The sequence below is a fragment of the Gavia stellata genome, chromosome 31 (assembly GCF_030936135.1).
Source record: "Gavia stellata isolate bGavSte3 chromosome 31, bGavSte3.hap2, whole genome shotgun sequence".
NCBI lineage: Eukaryota > Metazoa > Chordata > Aves > Gaviiformes > Gaviidae > Gavia > Gavia stellata.
Genome location: NC_082624.1, coordinates 1369470 through 1386901, shown reverse-complemented (window position 1 = coordinate 1386901; position 17432 = coordinate 1369470). Strand labels below are relative to the sequence as shown.

The following is a 17432-nucleotide window of genomic DNA, read 5'->3' as shown; positions in this document are numbered from 1 at the left end:
TCAGATCCAGCGGCTGTAGGGGCCCGTCACCTTGGTGTAGGCATAGGAGGACACAGTGATGGCGGAGTTGGTGGGGATGGCCACCGCCTGCCGTGTGGGGACCGAGTCCCTCCTCTCCTTGCTGGGTGCCTCGGTCGCCAACGCGCCGCCCCACTTGCGTTTCTTGGCGAAAGCTTTGGCGTCCGGCGGGAGACCCAGGCGTGCCGCTTCCTCTTGCCGGGCCCGAGCCCGCTCCGCCAGCTGCTTCATCTTGGCCTCCCACAGCGCCAGGCCGTGGTTGGGCTGGTTCAAGTTCTTGTGTTGGTAGAAGACCAGGGAGATGCGGGTGGGGTGGCAGCGGTTGGGTTTCTTCAGCGGGGTGGTGGCGTGGAGCTCACGGCGGGCGCACTCGATGAGGATGGAGCCGTGAGCAGGCGCCACGGCCACCCCGCCGATGTTCTCATCCAGGAAGTTGTGCTCGCTGTCCGACCACTCCTCCTCCTCTTCTTCCTCCTCCTCATTCCTCCTCCTCCTCCTCCTCCTTCACTGCCTTCTCTGGCAGATCCTCCTCCAGGCCGAAGGGATCCCACGGCTTCTCCCGGCAGGGCCCCGCCACCCCCTTCTCACCCACCGCCGCCTCCCATGGTTTCTCTGGCAGCCCCGGGCTGGGCGCCGGCGTCCTCCGCTCCTCCACCTTCACTGAGCCCCACGGCTCCTCAGGGAAGCTGGGCAGCCCCGGCAGGGCCGAGCCGAAACCCAGTGGCCCCAGCAGGCTCGAGGTGCCCGTGCCAGCCAGCGCTGCCTCCCCGAGCTTGCAGGGGCTCCACGGCTTCGGCAGCAAGCCCGAGCTGCGCGCCACCGCCGCCTCTCCTGCCAGGACGTTGGGCCACTGCTTCTCCGGCGGCGGCAAGCGCGCAGCCACGTCGAAGGCGCTTGGCTTCTCCCGCCCGCCCAAGCCCGGCGCCAGGGCGCTCCACGAGCCCTCCGCCGTGCTAGTCCTCTCAGGGGAAGACGTGCCCCGGGATGCTTTGAAGGGGCTCCACCGCTGCTCCGGCCCCCCGCCGCGCGTCGGGATAGCTGGCAGGGCTAAGCCAGCGCTGGGCATGGCCGCTGCGCCGGGAAGGGGCTCGATGGCAGGCGGAGGGTCCGGAGGCTCCTGCTTGATGGGCCGGCTGCCGAAACAGTTCTGTGCAAACGGCGGCGCTTCCTCCGAGCCCGAGCTAGTCCTGTGCACCCCGGCTGCTGCCGCCGCCGCCGCCGCTTTCTGCTGGCTGGCGTAGCGGTTAGCCCGCTCATAGGTGCGCTGGTGATGGTTTTTGCTCCGGACGCTGTGTGGGATGGGCTCGGGGAAATCGGCATTCCCATAGGCATGGTTGAGGTTCTCCTGCAACGCCGGGACATCGGGCTTCTTCTCGTAGCCGTTGCTCACCCAGCTGCTCCCGCTCCTCTCAGGTGCCCCATAATTCAGAAACTGCGAGGGGAACACGTGGTTGTTGGAAAAGCCGTAATACCCGAAGGAGGGAAGCGCGAACTTGGAGTGAAACCCGTTCACGGAAGGCAGATTGGGCTGTGCATAGTAGGAATGGTAAGAGTAAACACTGTTCATGCTGTACGGGTCGGAGGGCCGGCAGCTGCCCAGCACCGAGTAGCTCTCCACCACCGCGTTGCCGTTGTACTTGAAGGCGTTGTAATGGCTCTGCGGCTCCACCTTGATGGAAGGTTTCAGCGGCTGCGGGGGCAGCCCGCTCTTCAATGCCATACCTGCGGGCACAGCACACACACAGCCCCCATGACCCTCCTGCCGAAGAAGCGGCTGGTAGGGAGTGAGGACCCCAAAAACTCAGCCGGACTTGAAAATGCCACAGCGATGGGCTCACCGGCCAAGCGCAGAGGTGAGCATCACCCAGCATCGCCCAGCGCGCCGGCAGATTCACACCCACGCTCCGGGCTGCAGCGAGAGCTCCCCCCTGCACCACGCTACAGGGAAAAACCCAGGCACCACAGAAATGCCATTCTGCACCCCCATATGCCAAGCGCTCAATGCCGCCAGCCCGAGAAAGCCCCCAGTCGCATCCCCGTCCCCTCGCGTGCTTTCCGGATGGCTCAGCCTGGCAGGACCTCAGCTCTGCCCCATTACCTGCGTTTTGCTGGAGCGGGGGGAGCTCGAGCGCTTCCTGCTTGATCTTCTCCGGCGTCATCAGCTTCTCTTTCTGCAGCTTCTTCTTCTCTGCGGCGGCTTTCTTTGCTTCCAGCTGCCTCTGCCGGCAGGACTTGGCGGGCTCAGGCAGCTTGCGGACCTCGCGGGGGAAGGACGTGAGCACCTGGATGGCCCCGCTGCCCACCTTGGCGTTTTGGTTCTCCTCGCTGCCAAACTCATCCGTGCTGGACATCTTGTAGAGGGGGAGGACGTGCAGTTGCTCATCTTCAGGGATTTTCCCCACCACGCGATTGTCTTCCTTTGTCAGCGTGCAGACCTGGGGGAGCGCAGGGTGCCATCAGCGGGATGCTGCCAGATGCAGCCCATGTGGGACAGGGGTGAAACCTCCTCTTTTCACCCCCCACTGATGCGAAGCCACGCCAGCCTGCCATCCCCCCCAGCCCAAGCCGGTCCCCAGCCGGCATTCTGAAACCTCCTGCGGGGTTTGGATCGAACAAAAGCAAACACATGGTCCCCGTTAGCACCGTGCTTTTATCTAGCTGGGGTGGCTTCAGCACCCCACAGACCTGAACGGTTTCATTAGAGGTGTGCAAACACCAAGGACCAGCCACTGGAGTCATGCAGGTATGACAACTGGGGACAGTGGGAACTGAGTGGCTTAAAAAGGAGCATCCTAAAACAAGGGGGGAGCATCCCGAAAAGCCCCACTGGCCACCTGCTTACCACCGTGCAGCCGTTGTAGAGGTTATGCTGGTCTTTGTGAGCGTGAGCGCAGAAGTCCATGCACGCCGTCACTCCTGAGAATGGCCTCCCCTCCTTCAAGCCCAGCCGGCAGTCTATCGCTACGTCCTCGTTGGTAACCTGGCAGAAGGAGGAGAGGGCTCCGGTTATCCAAAATCTCCTACATGCCACCACCCTGTACCCGTTTCTGCCTGCCGCCAGGCTGGCATGCTCCGAAGGGGACGAGCGGGTGGCCGGTACCTGGTTTTGGTAGGCTTGCGGCGCCAGCCTCTTGTAAAGCGGAGCAACCTCGGTGGCCAAGTCCTGAAAGCTTTTCCGGAGCAGCTCTTCCTGTGGTAAGGAAAAGAGAAGAATGTCACCCAGGGGTTTCGGTAGCGGCGAGACAACTGAGGGCAGAGCCCCGGCATGCCACGCAGCAACCGACCCTTCCCACGATGTCTGCCACCGTGCAAAGCATGTGGCTTAAATTCCTGGGGAGGTTTTGTCTGTTCAACCTGCAGCCTCAGCGTCCGTTGTGCTTTCGCTTGCTCAACCCACGAGCCCTCTGGCATCTTCCCAGGGGTTTCTAGAGAGTCCCCATTCATGCCACCCCATACCGGCACTTGCTGTCACACCAAAAGTCCTGGCTCTGGGACACCAAGGCAAGCCTGCCCTCTGGTTTCACCAGGTTGGCTTTCTTTCCCCCATCTCCCTAATTCATCAAAAATCCCACAAGGGATCCCATTTTCAGGCTCCCCCCCTGCAAAACTTGGAGCTGAGGGTAAAAGGAGGTCCGAACCCACAGCCCCACCAGTGCTGCTCCGCTCTGCCCGCGTCACCCACCTCTTTGGGATTGTCCCCCACCAGCCTGAACTTGCGGGGAGTTTTGCTCCGGGCGTATTTGCAGCCATTAAAATACATGCTCCAAGAGCAGCCGAAGGAGAAGGAAGCGCCGCAGGTGTTGGGGTCCTTGCCTTGGCACGCGCAGGTCCGGCTGCGGGAGGGACACCGCAGAGGAGCGTCAGCCGCCGGCACGGTGATGGCAGCTCCAAAAACAGGGGGGGCCCCCACATGTCCTTCCCACCCTTGTCTCCCCAAACCGGACCGGCGGTGTGGTGGCACTTACTCGTCGTTCAAGCCGCAACGGCGGCTGGTGGGGTTGCCGTACTTGGTGAGGGTGTCGGTGAGCTCCTGGTACAGCGTGTCGCCCAGCGTGCGGGGGATGCCCTCCCAGGCCAGGATCAGGATGATGATGACAGCGTTCTGGCAGTGGTGGCCGGCCCGGTGCCGCACCAGGCACAGCAGCTTCTCCTCTTGGTTGTGTCTCCGGATCACCTGGAGAACAGAGGGGCCAAGTCGGACCACTCCAACGGCAAACACCTCCCGGGATGGGGAAGACCCCAAAAATGGGTTCTGGCTGCCTTCCACAGCACTCCATGGGGATCTGGGGGGGCAGAGCTGTGGGGGTTCCCATGGTTGCATCCACCCCCATGGGCTTTGGGGTGCTGCAGGGTGGGGGCAACATGCCTGGCCCAGGGGCTGCAGGCACGGACATGCTGTTCAGCGGGTGCCAAGGGTGGGAAGCCCCGTGGAGTTTCCCCAGATGCGCCCGCTGCTCTCGCTTCCTCCTTGCCAGCCGCAGATCGAGCATCCCGCCCCTGCCTGCTGTGGCCACTGCTGGCGGGGGACCTCCTCGTCCCCAGGCAAGGAGGGGACGGGCAGGAGCGCTACCCCAGGGAGGGCTCGGAGGGAGGTTGAGAGCCGGGGCGCAGACACTCACCCACTTGGCGATGGGGCAGCCCCGGGAGCTCTTCCCCTCCTTCCCTGTGTAGATGACCTTCTCGATGCGGATGGCCTTGCCCTTCTCGCCGTACCTGCCGGGGGACATGCGTCAGCCCTGCTCTCACACCCACCATGCTCAAGAGTCCCCTGCTCGCCCTCATGGACCCCTCACAAGCCCCCACTCGCCTCACAGGACCCCACTATACACTCACTGGACCCCACTTGCCTTCATGGGACCCCACTTGCCCTCATGGGACCCCACATGAGCCCCACTCACCCTCACAGGTCCCTACTCACTCTCAGGAGCCTCCGCTCACCCTCAGAGGGTGCCACTCACCTTCACAGGACCCCACGGGACCCCACTCCCCCTCACAGGACCCCCACACCCTCATGGGCCCCCACTCACCCTCATGAGCCCCCCATTACCCTCACGGTCCGCCAGGATGGGACGGGACGGGGCGAGGCCCTTACCGTTCCTCCATGAGCTCCCTGATGGATGCCACGGTGGGCCCTGAGCCCAGGTGGGTGTAATACGGCCCCTCGTCCTTCTCCACGATTTGTTCTGCAGAGACAGGAGAGAGGGACAGAGATTTCGGGGTTTGCACCTCCACCGGCTGCCCTGAAGGATGCCAAACCCCCAATTCCCTCAAACTGAGCATTTTTTCACCAAAAATCAAGGGTTTCTCAATGGCATCTCCCCCTAAGAGCATCGGGGAAGGGAAGCCGCAATTAGGGGTTCATTAAACAGCCCAGCAGCTTCTCTTCATTTTCTGCTCTGGAAGATGCTCCCAGCACTAAACTGCTGGGGAACAAAGGGACGGGTGCTCAGACCCACACCTGTCAGCACCCATCCCCTTTGGGGACCCAAAAACCTCCCCGAGGGGCCACAGCCCCTCTGAGCATCCCGGAAGGGGGGATTTGCGCCGGCCGCCCGAGTGCGGTGCATTTTGATGAGCTCTGCCAAGAAGAAGCGATGAGCAGTGGCACACTAACCCCCCCCGGCCCCCCTGCTCCCCACCAGCTCCCACCCTGGGCACCCATCTGGCCCCACTCACTGGGACCAGCCTGGCTGGATGCTGCCAAAAACCATTGCAGGATGATTTGGGGGCTGAAAACTACTGCTGCTTGCTTTAAGGCTTGTCCGGAAAATTTGGGGATGCTCAGGGGATGCCCTAAGCTGGCTAAGCCCATGCAAGGAAGGAGCTGCTGCACGGGGGAGAGGCTGAAGGATGCTGGGGCTACGGGAGAAGGACGCTGGGGCTACGGGAGAAGGACGCTGGGGCCATGGGAGAAGGATGCTGGGGCTACGGGAGAAGGATGCTGGGGCTACGGGAGAAGGATGCTGGGGCTACGGGAGAAGGATGCTGAGGCTACGGGAGAAGGATGCTCAAGATACAGCAGAAGGATGCTGGGGCTACAGCCCTGCAAGCCACACACCCCCCACAGCAACAAACCCCCCGGGGCTTTTAGGGCATGAAGGTGCCAGCGTGGGAATCAAAGGATGCTCTGGGCAACCACAGCGGCAGCGCAGGGGTCAATCCCTGGCACGCGGGGATGCTCGAACACCACCGGGTGGATGCATCCAGCGCAATGGCCGGGTCTGATCCCGTCTTTCCATCCCTCTGCTCTTATCGCCCTGATTTTCATTCCCGTCATGTCTAACTGGCTGGGCGCCAGGGCGAGGAGAAAGCCGGGCTCAGCTGGGCTGCAGCTGTCCAGACAGAGATCAATACGGGACACGCAGCGAAGGCTGATTTTATTACAGCGTCTAACAGCACAGGCACCTAATAAAGCACTGAGCCCCGACTCCTACTTAATTGCTTTCTCTCACAGCTTTTCCTTGAGAAAATGGAGAGAGGTGGCAGGGGGGGAATCCCCCCTCTCCCAGCCCCTAAACCACGCTGCAAAAGAAAAAAGCAATCTGAATCTCTTCCTGGCAGCGCAGGGCAAAACTCTGAGATCAGTTCGAGCAGCTCCAGAAAAGCCTTTCATTCGCTCGGTGCCGTTTGGGCTAATTACTGCTGCCATTTACAAGCAAATAAATAAATAATCATAAGCCCCGCTAATAAAGTGCAGCTTGAGCTTGGCCTGAGGCCACCTCTCCCAGTGGCACAGGGGTTCTTTTTTCCGGCTGGATGCCCCAAATCCTCACCCTGCTCCTCCCAAGGGTCTAAATTTTGGGAAGGGAAGATCCAGCTCCCAGGGCTCGGACGGAGTTGGACCGCAGGGACCGGGTGGGAAATCTCTAGCACTTGCTGCAAAGTCTAACAAATGCCAACACACACCAAAAAAATCCCACAAAAAAAAACCCCAAATCCAAGAGTTTGGTGCCTTTTCAATGCATTCCAGCGGGATCGGCCACCAAACAACCCAGCAAACACGGCTCCAGGCACAGGCACACACACCAAGCCAAAGTTTGCGTTACTTTGAGTAACCCAAACCAGCTAATTTGGCTTAAATTTGCAGGAATAACTAGGCCAGCTGAGTTTTAGGTGGGTTTTGGTGCTGGGGTAACCATGAGCCCCTCTATGGGACTTCGCTGAGCGGTTAAGTGGAGGCAAAACCCAACAGCCTTTTGGTTTTGCTGCTCTTCCAACCCACACCAGCACAGCCAGGTCAGCGTTGGCACCACCCCGGCAGTGATGCAGCAGTCGCTTGGTGTTTGCCACCGTAAAAGTAAGAGAGTAGAAGAGAAAGCAAAAGAGGGTTCCACAGCATGAGGGTTTCACTGTGCGAGCGCCGCATCCCCCCACAAAGCGGGGGCTTTGCCGGCATCACTCCGTTATTTATCCAAGGCAACCCCACCCTGCAAAGCCACCTCCTCGAAATGCCACTGCGAGGCTCGCCGCCACCCCGGTAATCCCCCGGCATGGTCGCTCGCTCACCAACGCAGTCGCAGGTGGGGAACTCCGCTTGCGCCCGCTTGGCCGGCGTGTCCAGGAGGCTTTTGGTTGGCGTGTCCAGGTATTTCAGTGGCGACTCCAAAAAGCCGCTCAGGGTCGGCGTCAGCGGCACCTCATCCTTGGTGGGCGTCCCGTCGGCATCATCTGCGTCCGGGTTTTGGCTTTCCTCAGAGTAAAAGCACGTGGTAGACACCACGGTGATAGCACCAGAAGACTCGATTTTGATCTGTTTGGGGGACCGGGCGGTGAAGGGGGGCTCCGAAACTGACCCCTTCCCCGGCGAGAATGAAAAGCTTTTGGGTCCAGCTTGGGGAGCGCTGCTCGAAGCCGGGGCAGCGGCGGCGGCGGTGGGGGGCACTTGTGGGGCTGGCGCCAGCCCCCCCGGCAGCTCGGAAGCCCCAGGGGCGAGCGGGGCAGGCGTCTCGGGGGGCTGCAGGTTGAAATTCTCCCCGAATTCAGCTTCAAATTGCCGGATGAGCTCTTCAAGCTTGTCATCCACCACAATGGGGGTCGGGGCGGCTGGCGGGGGCGCAGCCGGTGCTTCCTCTGAGCCGGTCGAGCCCGCCGGCACCGGGTGAATTTGGGGGCCCCCCCCGGGGGCACCCCTTTCCTGAGAGTCGGGAGCCGGGGGGCCGCCGTTGAGGGGGTTCAGCGGCGGGGGGCAAGCGGCGGGCAGGGGTAGTGCAAGAGGCTGGAGCGGGAAGGCAGGTGGCGGCGGCGGTTCGGTTTGCATCTCTTCGGCGGGGGGTTCGGCGGGCGCCCGAAACCCCTCCAGGCTGATTTGCCAGAGGGGCAGGAAGAGTGGCTGCGAGTCCTTCTGTTTCGCCTTCTTGATCTGCACTTGTTTACGGAGCGGTTTGGCCGGGGGGGGCTTTTCGGGCAGCGTTTTCTTCTTCTTCTCTTTGGCCTGCTTTTCGAAGGGCTTGGGGGGCACGGCCGGGGTGCCGGGAGCCCACCAGCCACTCGGCCGATCGGGGGGTGCTGCCGCCGCTGCCAGGCTTTGCTCGAGGAAGAGGCTGCGCTTGTGGTGGAGATGCTGCTGCAGGACCAGCTGCGTCTTCTTGTGCAGGTCGGGCTCCGGCAGTGCCGGCGGCAAACGAGGGCCGCCCGGTGCATCCTTGCCAGGCGCTCGTTCGGGGGGCTCCATTTTAGGCACGGTCACTTTGCCAGCCGTCGCTTCGGGTCTCTTGAAAGCCGCCTTGATATAGTCGTCAGCATTACCCAGCAGCTGCTCCAGCTCTGCCATGGGGTCTCCAGCCCCCGCCGCCCCCTCGGCTTCCAGCCCCCACGCCGCTGCAAAGCCTCCCCGGGGAGGTGCTGCACCAAAAAACGGCTCCGGTGCTGCTCCCGGCTCCGGCGGATAACGGGGCTCGTCCCCCCGCTGCCATGCGGCCCCCGGCGGGGCGAGGGGGCCGGGGCCGAAGGGTGCAGCGGGGGGTGGTGGGGGCGGCGGGGGCTGGCCGTCGCCAGCAGGCTGGGGGAGAGCGGCCGAGAGCTGAGTCAGGGCTTCAATGGCTATGGCGGTCTGCAGGCTGATGTTCTTCTCCTTGGCGATGGTCAACGCGCTTTGGGAAAAGGGGAGGCCGTCGGGTGGGCACGGCTCGACGGTCTCAGGCACCGGCTGGGGGTCAATAGCACCTTCCTGGGGGGCCGGCGGGGGGTTGGTGGCAGCAGCACGGGGCCGCGGTGATGCCGGCTCTTCACCGAGAGCCGTCTTGATCTTCTGCTCCAGCCATTCCAGGTAGTCGGGGCACTCGGGGCCATCGCAGTTGCAGTTGGGGGGCTTCACACCATGCTTGGCCAAAGCCAGGGCGGCCTTGAGGGCATGCAGATCCTCTCCCCGCGGCACGCCGTCTGTCGCGTTCAGCCCGCCCTGGCTCATCTCTGAGTCGAACTTCTCGTACAGCAGCGACGGCGAACCCGGGGGTGGTAGCCGGTAGGAGGAAACGGCTTCGGCCACCGCCGAAAAGGCCACCAGGTTTCTGACGTCTTCCAAGTGGGCTTTACCAGCGGCAGGCGGCTGGCCCGGCGACCAGCCGCTCGGCTCCATCAGTGCGGTGCCCCCCACCTCCGGCCGGCCCCCATTCACCAGGCTGAGCCCGCTGCCCTCGTTCAACCGCCTTTCTTCGACATAACTAATTGGCCCTTCTTCCATTTGGCTTCTGCTGGGTCCATCAACCGGGTCGCCCGCCGAACCTGTCTGCAAGGAGGGAGAGAGGAGAGATGTGAGCATCCCCCGCCACGACCCACGTGCCGTCATCCCCCACCTTGTTTTCGCCCTCTTTTTTTTTTTATTCTTCCCTTTTTCCATCTCTTTTTCTGACCCGGATGATGAAGATGCAAACAAGCCATGCGAAAAAACAATCGCCGCCAGCAAAACCACGTGGGTTTTGCCCGGGTGTGTAAGGAGCAGCTCGGCTCAAAAGGCGGCCAGTTTCCATCGCGCTGGCCCCGCGCCACCCACATCCCCACCCCGCCACCCACTTTCGAAATTGCTCACAGGACGGTTCGGGATTTCCATCGCCCACCGAGGGTGAGACACGGCGGGGACGGGGAGGGTGTCCCCAGCTCCGGCGACACAGTTTGCACTGGCGAAGGGAGCGGCACAGGGAGAAAAGGGGGTTTTTTTGGATCCATGCCCAAAGCAAACATCCTGGCTGGGAGCAGTCGTCCTTCGCCGGGGGCCACGGCACGGCAGGAAGCCGCCGAGTTGGCTATGCCGGTGCCAGGGGCAGCGCGGGGATGCTTTCACCTCGAATAACCCGGCGTCTGTATCAACACGGCTGGCCGGGGCCCCTGGCAACGCCGAGCTACAGCACCGGCGTCCAGAAAACCGGCTGCGTGCCAAGAAGAGACCAAAACCATTAGAGCCGTCCACGCCGATGCAAGGTGGTGGCACCCAGGGAGCTCGTCACCCCAGCGTCTGGGCTCACGCACCCGAGTTAAGACCCTCCAAGGGGTTTTGCCAGCAATGGGGGGGTCTTTCTGTGCTCTGTGGCTCTCTCCCCCCTCGGTGCCAGGGATTTTAGTGCTCCGGCAGCCAGGGCTGCCGGGCCCTGGCAGTGTATTTAGCAGTTTGCCGATAACCGGGGCAGCTTCCTGCAAGCTAAAAATACAGCAAAGTTCGCTGGAAAAAAATATGACAAAGCAAGCAAAGGCTGTGGGCAGAGCTTCCTGCCTCCGGCCGGTGCCGGCACCGGCTCACGGGAAGGATCCGCAGCCCAGACTCACCAGGAGACCCCAAGTTACAAGTTACTAGGTGGTCGAGCAAGCTGTCAGTGTGCGGTTGTTGGCGGTGGAGCTGCATTTAACCCTTCAGCCACCAGCCCCATGGCTTCGGCATGAGGGTCCTTTGGGGTGAGAGGGCGAGCGAAGCCGCATGCTTGAGCGTGGCTGGTTTCTACACCAGAGATAAGCACGCTGCTGACTGCAGTGAAACCCCAGCGAAACCGGGGAGGAACCACTCCCGGCATGATTATATCCCAAATATCCCCCCCTTCCCGGGGGTGAAAACTCCCAGGGGAGCACAGTGCCGGTGCAAATCACCACAGCCCCGCTCTGGCACAGGGCTCACCCTGATGCTGCCACGGCTTTACAGGGGCTCCGGCTTTGGTCCCTTTGCAGCATCCCCGGAGCCAAGGGACGGAGCCGGGAGCAATGGGACCGGTCCATCAGGTCTGGGGAGCAAGTGCTTTGCCACTGGCTTGTGCTGTGCGCCGGTGAAACGGCAGCCCGGGCAGGGTGGGGAAAACACGCCGCCTCCGCTCTCCTTTGCAAACCAAGGAAGAAACAGCCTCGCCCGTCCTGCCTACACCGTCATCTTCCTCCTCCTCCCCAGCCAAAAGGGTTTTTCCAAAGCAGCGCACGGTGGCCCGGAGAAAAATGCCCCGAGTCCCCTCCAAGTCCTTGGGGGGGGACACACTCGTCCCCCAAAGCGTTCCCGGCGTCGTGGCAGTGACGCCAGCCCAGAGAAACGATACAAAACCTGTTTTGCTGTGGGTGGGGAGCAGACGCCAGCCCCAAGGGTTTACCGGGGGTGGGGGGAACCTGCTGGGTAAGGGCAGGGGAAGCCCCAAAAACCAGCCACTGGGCTGGGGTGGCACCTTGGGCTGCTCCATCCCATAAACCAGGTTATCGACCCAGGCTGGGGATGCAGGAAAATAGTTCACCCTGCGAACGCGAGGCAGGCGCGAGCATCCCCCGCTGCTCCTAAAGGGTTAATCCAAAAACTACAACCGTCCCCAAATCAGCAGGGGAAAAAAAAAATATGTATATATACATATATAAAATATAACTATTTTTTTCCTGGCTCGCTCATCCAGCTCTTTTTGTTCCCGGCCCCGCAGGCTGGGAGATGGAAAGACCTCGCGGCTTCTCCCCAAAAATCGATTCCCCCCCCTCCCCGCCATCCTGACTCGCTCCGGCAGCATCCACAGAAATCCCTCTATCACCGCCGCGGGCACCTATTCCTCTGCGCCTTGGCCTGTTTTCCCTGGAAAAAGAGCTGCCTGCCCAAACCTCCTTCCATTCGCCCCCGGAAAGAATAAAAGCTGGGGAGGGGGGAGGGCAATAAATTAAAATAAAGAGAAAACCAAGCGCTTTGGTTCGGGTTAGCTCGGCTGCTCGGCTCCTGCATGGTCCCTTCTGCATCCTCCGGGTGCTATAAAAGGGGAAAAATCCCCCTGAGGTTGAAAACATTTTTTTTTTAATCTGTTTTTCCTTTTTTTTTTTTCCCCCCCGTTTTAAATGCCTTAAACAGAAGGAAGGGAGGAAAAAAAATAACCACACACGCAGAGCCCGGCTTGGAGGGTTTCCAGCCTGGGCTGCGCTCCCTGGGAATAGTCCGGAGCCGTTTATAACCCGGCGAGTGCTGGGGGGGAGCCCCGGCGGGGGCACGGTGCCGGATTCGGGTACGGCTCTGGCCGGGCGGCACTTACGTGTGCGGGGCGGGAGGTGAAGCCGGAGGCGACGGCGGGACCGTCCGGGGAGGAAAGACGAAACGAGTTGTTCAAGCCTCAGCCGCCCCGGCCCTCCCCGCCCCCTGCAAAACCAGCTGGAGGAGCCATTAGCCCCGGCGCTGCGCGCACGTAGGGACGGACGGACGGACGGCGAAGGGCCCCACGCCGGCCCCACAGCCCAAGGGCGCTGGCCCGGCCCCGAAAGGCGCCTCGACACCCCGCGAGGGGACACTGGGGGGACCCCAGCCCTGTGAGCCGGTGGGGGAGCAATGGCTGCAGCTCCGCTGGCTCCAGTGGGGAACCGCAGCCCCCACCGGCGGCAGCCCTATAGATCCGCTGCCCTATAGATCCCGCTGCCCTATAGATACAGTGACCCATGTATCCCGCAACCTGCATATTCGGCAATCTGATGTAAATAACAACACTATATATCCAGCAACCTCATATATTCAACAACACTGTATATCCAGCAGCCCTATATATCCAGCAACCCTATATATCAGCAACCTATGTATCCAGCAATCTTATATATTCAACAACCCCATATAATCAGCTACCCCATATATCCAGCAACCCTATATAATCAGCAACCTATGTATCCAGCAATCTTACATATTGAACAACCCTATATATCCAGCACCCCTATATATCCAGCAATATTATATATTCAACAGCCCTATATATCCAGCAGCCCTATATAATCAGCAATCTTATACATCCAGCAGCTCTATATATCCAGCAACCCTAAACACTCAGCAACCGCTAAATGCCCAAGTCCTATATACCCAGCAACCCTATACATCCAGCGACCTATACATCCAACAACCCTATATAGCCAGCAGTCTATATATCCAGCAACCCCTACACAACTAGCAGTCTATATATCCAGCAGCCCTTCATATCCAGCAGCCCTATATAATCAGCAATCTTACACATCCAGCAGCCTTGCATATCCAGTAACCCTATACATCCAGCAACTCATTATAAGCAGGAACCTATATATTCCGCAATCCCATGTATCCAGCAGCCGTATAGATCCGGCAACCCTAAATACCCAGTCCTATACATCCAGCAACCCTACATATCCAGCGACCTATACATCCAACAACCCTATATGGCCAGCAGTCTATATATCTTATAGCCTATATACCTATATTTCAAATTATTACTTTCAACCGCCCCACTGGGCTGTAAGAAAAACGAACCGAACGCACCCAAAGCCAACAGGGGAACAGGTTTTAAATCCCTCGCCCTCCAAAACCACCCGCTCGCCCCCGCCGGGGCCCCCAAAATTCCCCTGTATAAATATTTTGGGGGTTTATTAAATCCCTTGGCGGGAGCCAAATGGCTCAGCGGCAGAGAACGGAGCAACTCGGTGCATGCAAAGCAGCTTGAAAGATGCCGCTTGGTGTCACCCCCGCTGCAAAAAATGCTCAATTTTATTATAAGTGCAGAATTTGGGAGCCGGAGGAAAGCAGAGGAAGGCTGAACCATGCCGGCGGGGATGCCGAACCCTTCCCGGTGGCATCTGGGCGGCGAGGGGGGACACATGACCCTGTGTGCCGGGGCTGCGGCGAGGGCACGGCGGGGTGTTTGGGAGGTCAGCGGGTGCTGCTGCCAGCCAGCGGCACGGGCCGGCCAAGAGGCAGGAGGCAGCTTGGCTGCCGGCCCCGCACCGCGCCGGTGGAGCCCGGCCAGCCCCGGCACTCGGCTTGTGGTTTTCCTCCTCTGGCAACAACCCCGGGGATCCTCCGCCGGGACGGCGGGTTGGGGGGCACCGCCGGGGGGAAGCCCCGAGCATCCCTGAGAGCAGGAGACCCTACAATAACAAACCACCCAGCCGGTGCCACCGAAGGGCTTTGCCGGGGAAGGAGATGCTGCCGAAATCACACACAGCCCCTGCCCCAGGGATTGATGCTCCTGGGGGGCACCACCTCATCCTGCTGGATCCCGAGAGATGGAAAAACCCCCTCCCAGTCCCAAACCACCGCCACGGTCCCCGGGTACGGGCACAGTGGATGCCGGAGAGGAGCCAAACGGCGCAGATGCCCTAAATCCACGCTCAACACCCCCAAAAATGGAAAATAAAGGAAACCTTGGAAGCCCGAGCGCCAAGCCAGACCCACGATAGCCCCCGGCTCTCCCCTGGCTCCCCCCCAGCCGGGGTACCCACCGCGCCGTCTCACGGCGGCCCCGCTGCCTCCCGCACTGCGGGCGGCCGCGGCTGCCTCTCCCGCCTTGTTTTCCAAGCTGTTTCCATGGCCCCAGCTGACCCCAGCGCTGGGTCTGAGCTGCTCACTCCTGTCCTCATTTAGCCCGGAGGAAAAGCCGGAATAGCGCGATGCCGAGGGAGCTGAGCTGATTTACGCCATGGGAAGCCCGGCTCTACTTTACACAAGCCCCGGGAGCACTTTCGGGGACCCCCGTAGCCATAACCCCGCTCTGGATGGCACTGGGGCAATTATTTCACCCCCTTTTCCTTCCCACCAGGGTACGATGAGGCAGTTGAACACAATACAGTCCCGCTCCCGGCTCCCGCACCGACATCCCGCCAGTGCCGGGAGCTTCCAAGAGAGACGGAGGATTTTTTTCCAGGTGGAAAAAAATTTGTTCCCATCTCGATCCTCCTCGTTTCCTCCAGGGAAAAGGGGTTTCCCTTTTGGAGGGGCCACAGCTGGGATGCGCAGGGAGGGAACGCTTGGGGCAGGGATGCTCAGGGAAGGGATGCTTGGGATCGGGATGCTCGGGATTGGGATAATCAGGGCAGGAATTATCAGGGTGGGAAGGCTTGGAGTGGGAATGCTCGGGGTTGGAATGCTTGGGGTGGGAATGCTCGGGGTGGGAATACTCAGAGCAGGGATGTTCAGAACTGGGGCCGGGCAAGCAATGCCTCAGCGAATGCTCCCACCGGAGCAGCTTTTGGGAAGCAAGCTGCTGCGGCCAAGCCACGGCGTGCGTTCCCACTACGGCGTGCCTTCCCACCGCGGCACGGAGCCGAGCCGGGAGCCGCCAGTTGGCGCGGGCAGGGGGAAAGGCTTGGCACGGCGCAGAGCCGCGTCAGGCTGCCGGCTCTTGGCCAGGCAGGGAGGGAGCCGAGCTCTTGAAAGGGAAAAGAAGGAGGAAAAAAAAAAAAAAACCCGCGGCGCTATTTTTGTTTCTTGGAGCGGTTTTTTCCTCAAACACAGCTGGCTCCTCTCGTGCCGGCGCTCGGCTACCAGATTGGCGCCGGGGCCGGCTGGGTAAAGCCAAATCGCTGGCTGGTGGGGAGCAGTGCCTGCTCCGTCCCTGGGGAAGGGGAAGGAAGGAGGGGATAGGGAGGAAGGGGAAGAGGATGTGGAGGAAGGGGAAGAGGAAGGGGAAGAAGGGGAAGGGGAAGGGGAAGAAGGGGAAGGGGAAGAAGGGGAAGGGGAAGAAGGGGAAGAAGGGGATAGGGAGGAATAGGAAGGGGAAGGGGAAGAGGTAGGGAAAAGGGAAGAAGGGGAAGGAAAAAGAGAAGGGGAAGAAGAAAGGGAAGGAAAGAAGGGGATGGGGAAGGGGAAGAAGGGGATGGAGAAATGGGAAGAAAGGGGAAGAAGGGGAGGAAGGGGAAGAAGGGGAGGAAGGAGGGAAGAAGGGGAGAAAGGGGAAGAAGGGGAGAAAGGGGATGGGGAAGGAGGGGAAGAAGAGGAAGATGGGGATGGGGAGGAAGGGAACCAAGGAGAAGAAGGGGAAGAAGGGGAAGGGAACAGGGTTAGGGAGGAAGGGGTCGGGAAGGAAAAAGGACCCACCTGGAAAGAAGAAGAAGCGGGAAGCGCGTGGGTCGCAGGAGAAAGGCCTGGGGCCTCGCCTCGCCTCTCGCCCAGCCCGGCAGCGCTTGCCGTCCCACCCCAGCCGCCCCCGCGGGGCTGGGCCGGATTTCGCAGCCCAGCTGCCAGCGTCCCCCGCGGGACAGGGCTCGGTCCCCTCCCGGCCCCACCGCCCCCCCCCAGCCGGGACATTTCCACCCTGCCGATCGCTTTGCATTGTGAATCGGGGAGGAAAAGCCAGTTTTTGGGGAGCGAGGAGGAAAGCCGCCCACACCCATGCACTAACCAAACTGCACCCTAATTTTCAAGGCTTTGCCTCCCAGTTCAAGCTGGGGGGCGGTGGGGGGTCCCCACACCCTCCTGGTCCCCCGGGTGCAAGTTGGGGATGTGCCACCTAGCACCCATGGGTGCTCGGCTCCCTCCAGCCCATCCCCATCCCGTCATACCTGGGGGAATGCTGCGGTGTTCCCCCCTCCCTGGGACGTGGGGGCTCCTCGTGCCGCCGCCGTGCCACACAGCCCGACCTTGAGGAGGAGGAGGAGGAGAACCATGCGCGCCGCCGCCCTCCCGCCCGGCAAGCACGGACAAGTCGGCGGCGCGATGGCCGGCGGGCAGGAGCCAGGAGATGAGTGGGAGCCCGGCCCTGCCCCGTCTGGGAGCAGGGGAAAACGCCGGCTCTGCCAAACCAGAGCTGATTTCACTGCCACGACCCGTCCCCCATGGGGAAAAGCATCTCACGGCAGGTGGGGAGACATGACCCCTCTGGATGAAATCCCTTTTCCGAAGGCTGGAGGAAGGACCACGGGGTGGAAAACGCATGCTGGTGGCACGGACACCGGCTCGGCACCGGCAAAACCATTTTGCAGCACGCTGTACAATAAAAATCCCCTTTTTCTCCCCCAAAATTTAAAGCCCCCCCCATCCCAGCTGCCTCCCTGGGACCAGTGCCGCTGAGTCAGTGCCGGCACTGCTGAGTCACCGCAGCCACCTCAGCCCCTACGCCAACCGGCTCCGGTGATGAGCTCAGCCGCGGGGGCTTCGGCACCTCCACGCTCACCGGCAGCTGCAGCACCGGCACTGCCGGGCCCCAGGGAGCCGCACGGCAAGGCTTTGCCAGCACCTCTGCCTACATTTTGGGGTCTCACTA

General features: G+C 61.3%; 1 protein-coding gene across 1 annotated transcript in view; it reads right to left on the bottom strand.

Annotated features, from left to right (window-relative positions):
* Positions 1-17432, bottom strand: part of TET3 (tet methylcytosine dioxygenase 3) — a 24212-nt gene continuing 6780 nt past the window's right edge. The window contains 12 exon segments of the mRNA XM_059831382.1: positions 1-498; positions 500-1740; positions 2117-2453; positions 2861-2998; positions 3119-3208; positions 3701-3851; positions 3984-4192; positions 4638-4731; positions 5111-5201; positions 7525-9742; positions 16352-16442; positions 16800-17072. Coding sequence (XP_059687365.1) covers positions 1-498; positions 500-1740; positions 2117-2453; positions 2861-2998; positions 3119-3208; positions 3701-3851; positions 3984-4192; positions 4638-4731; positions 5111-5201; positions 7525-9742; positions 16352-16442; positions 16800-17072 — 5431 coding nt within the window.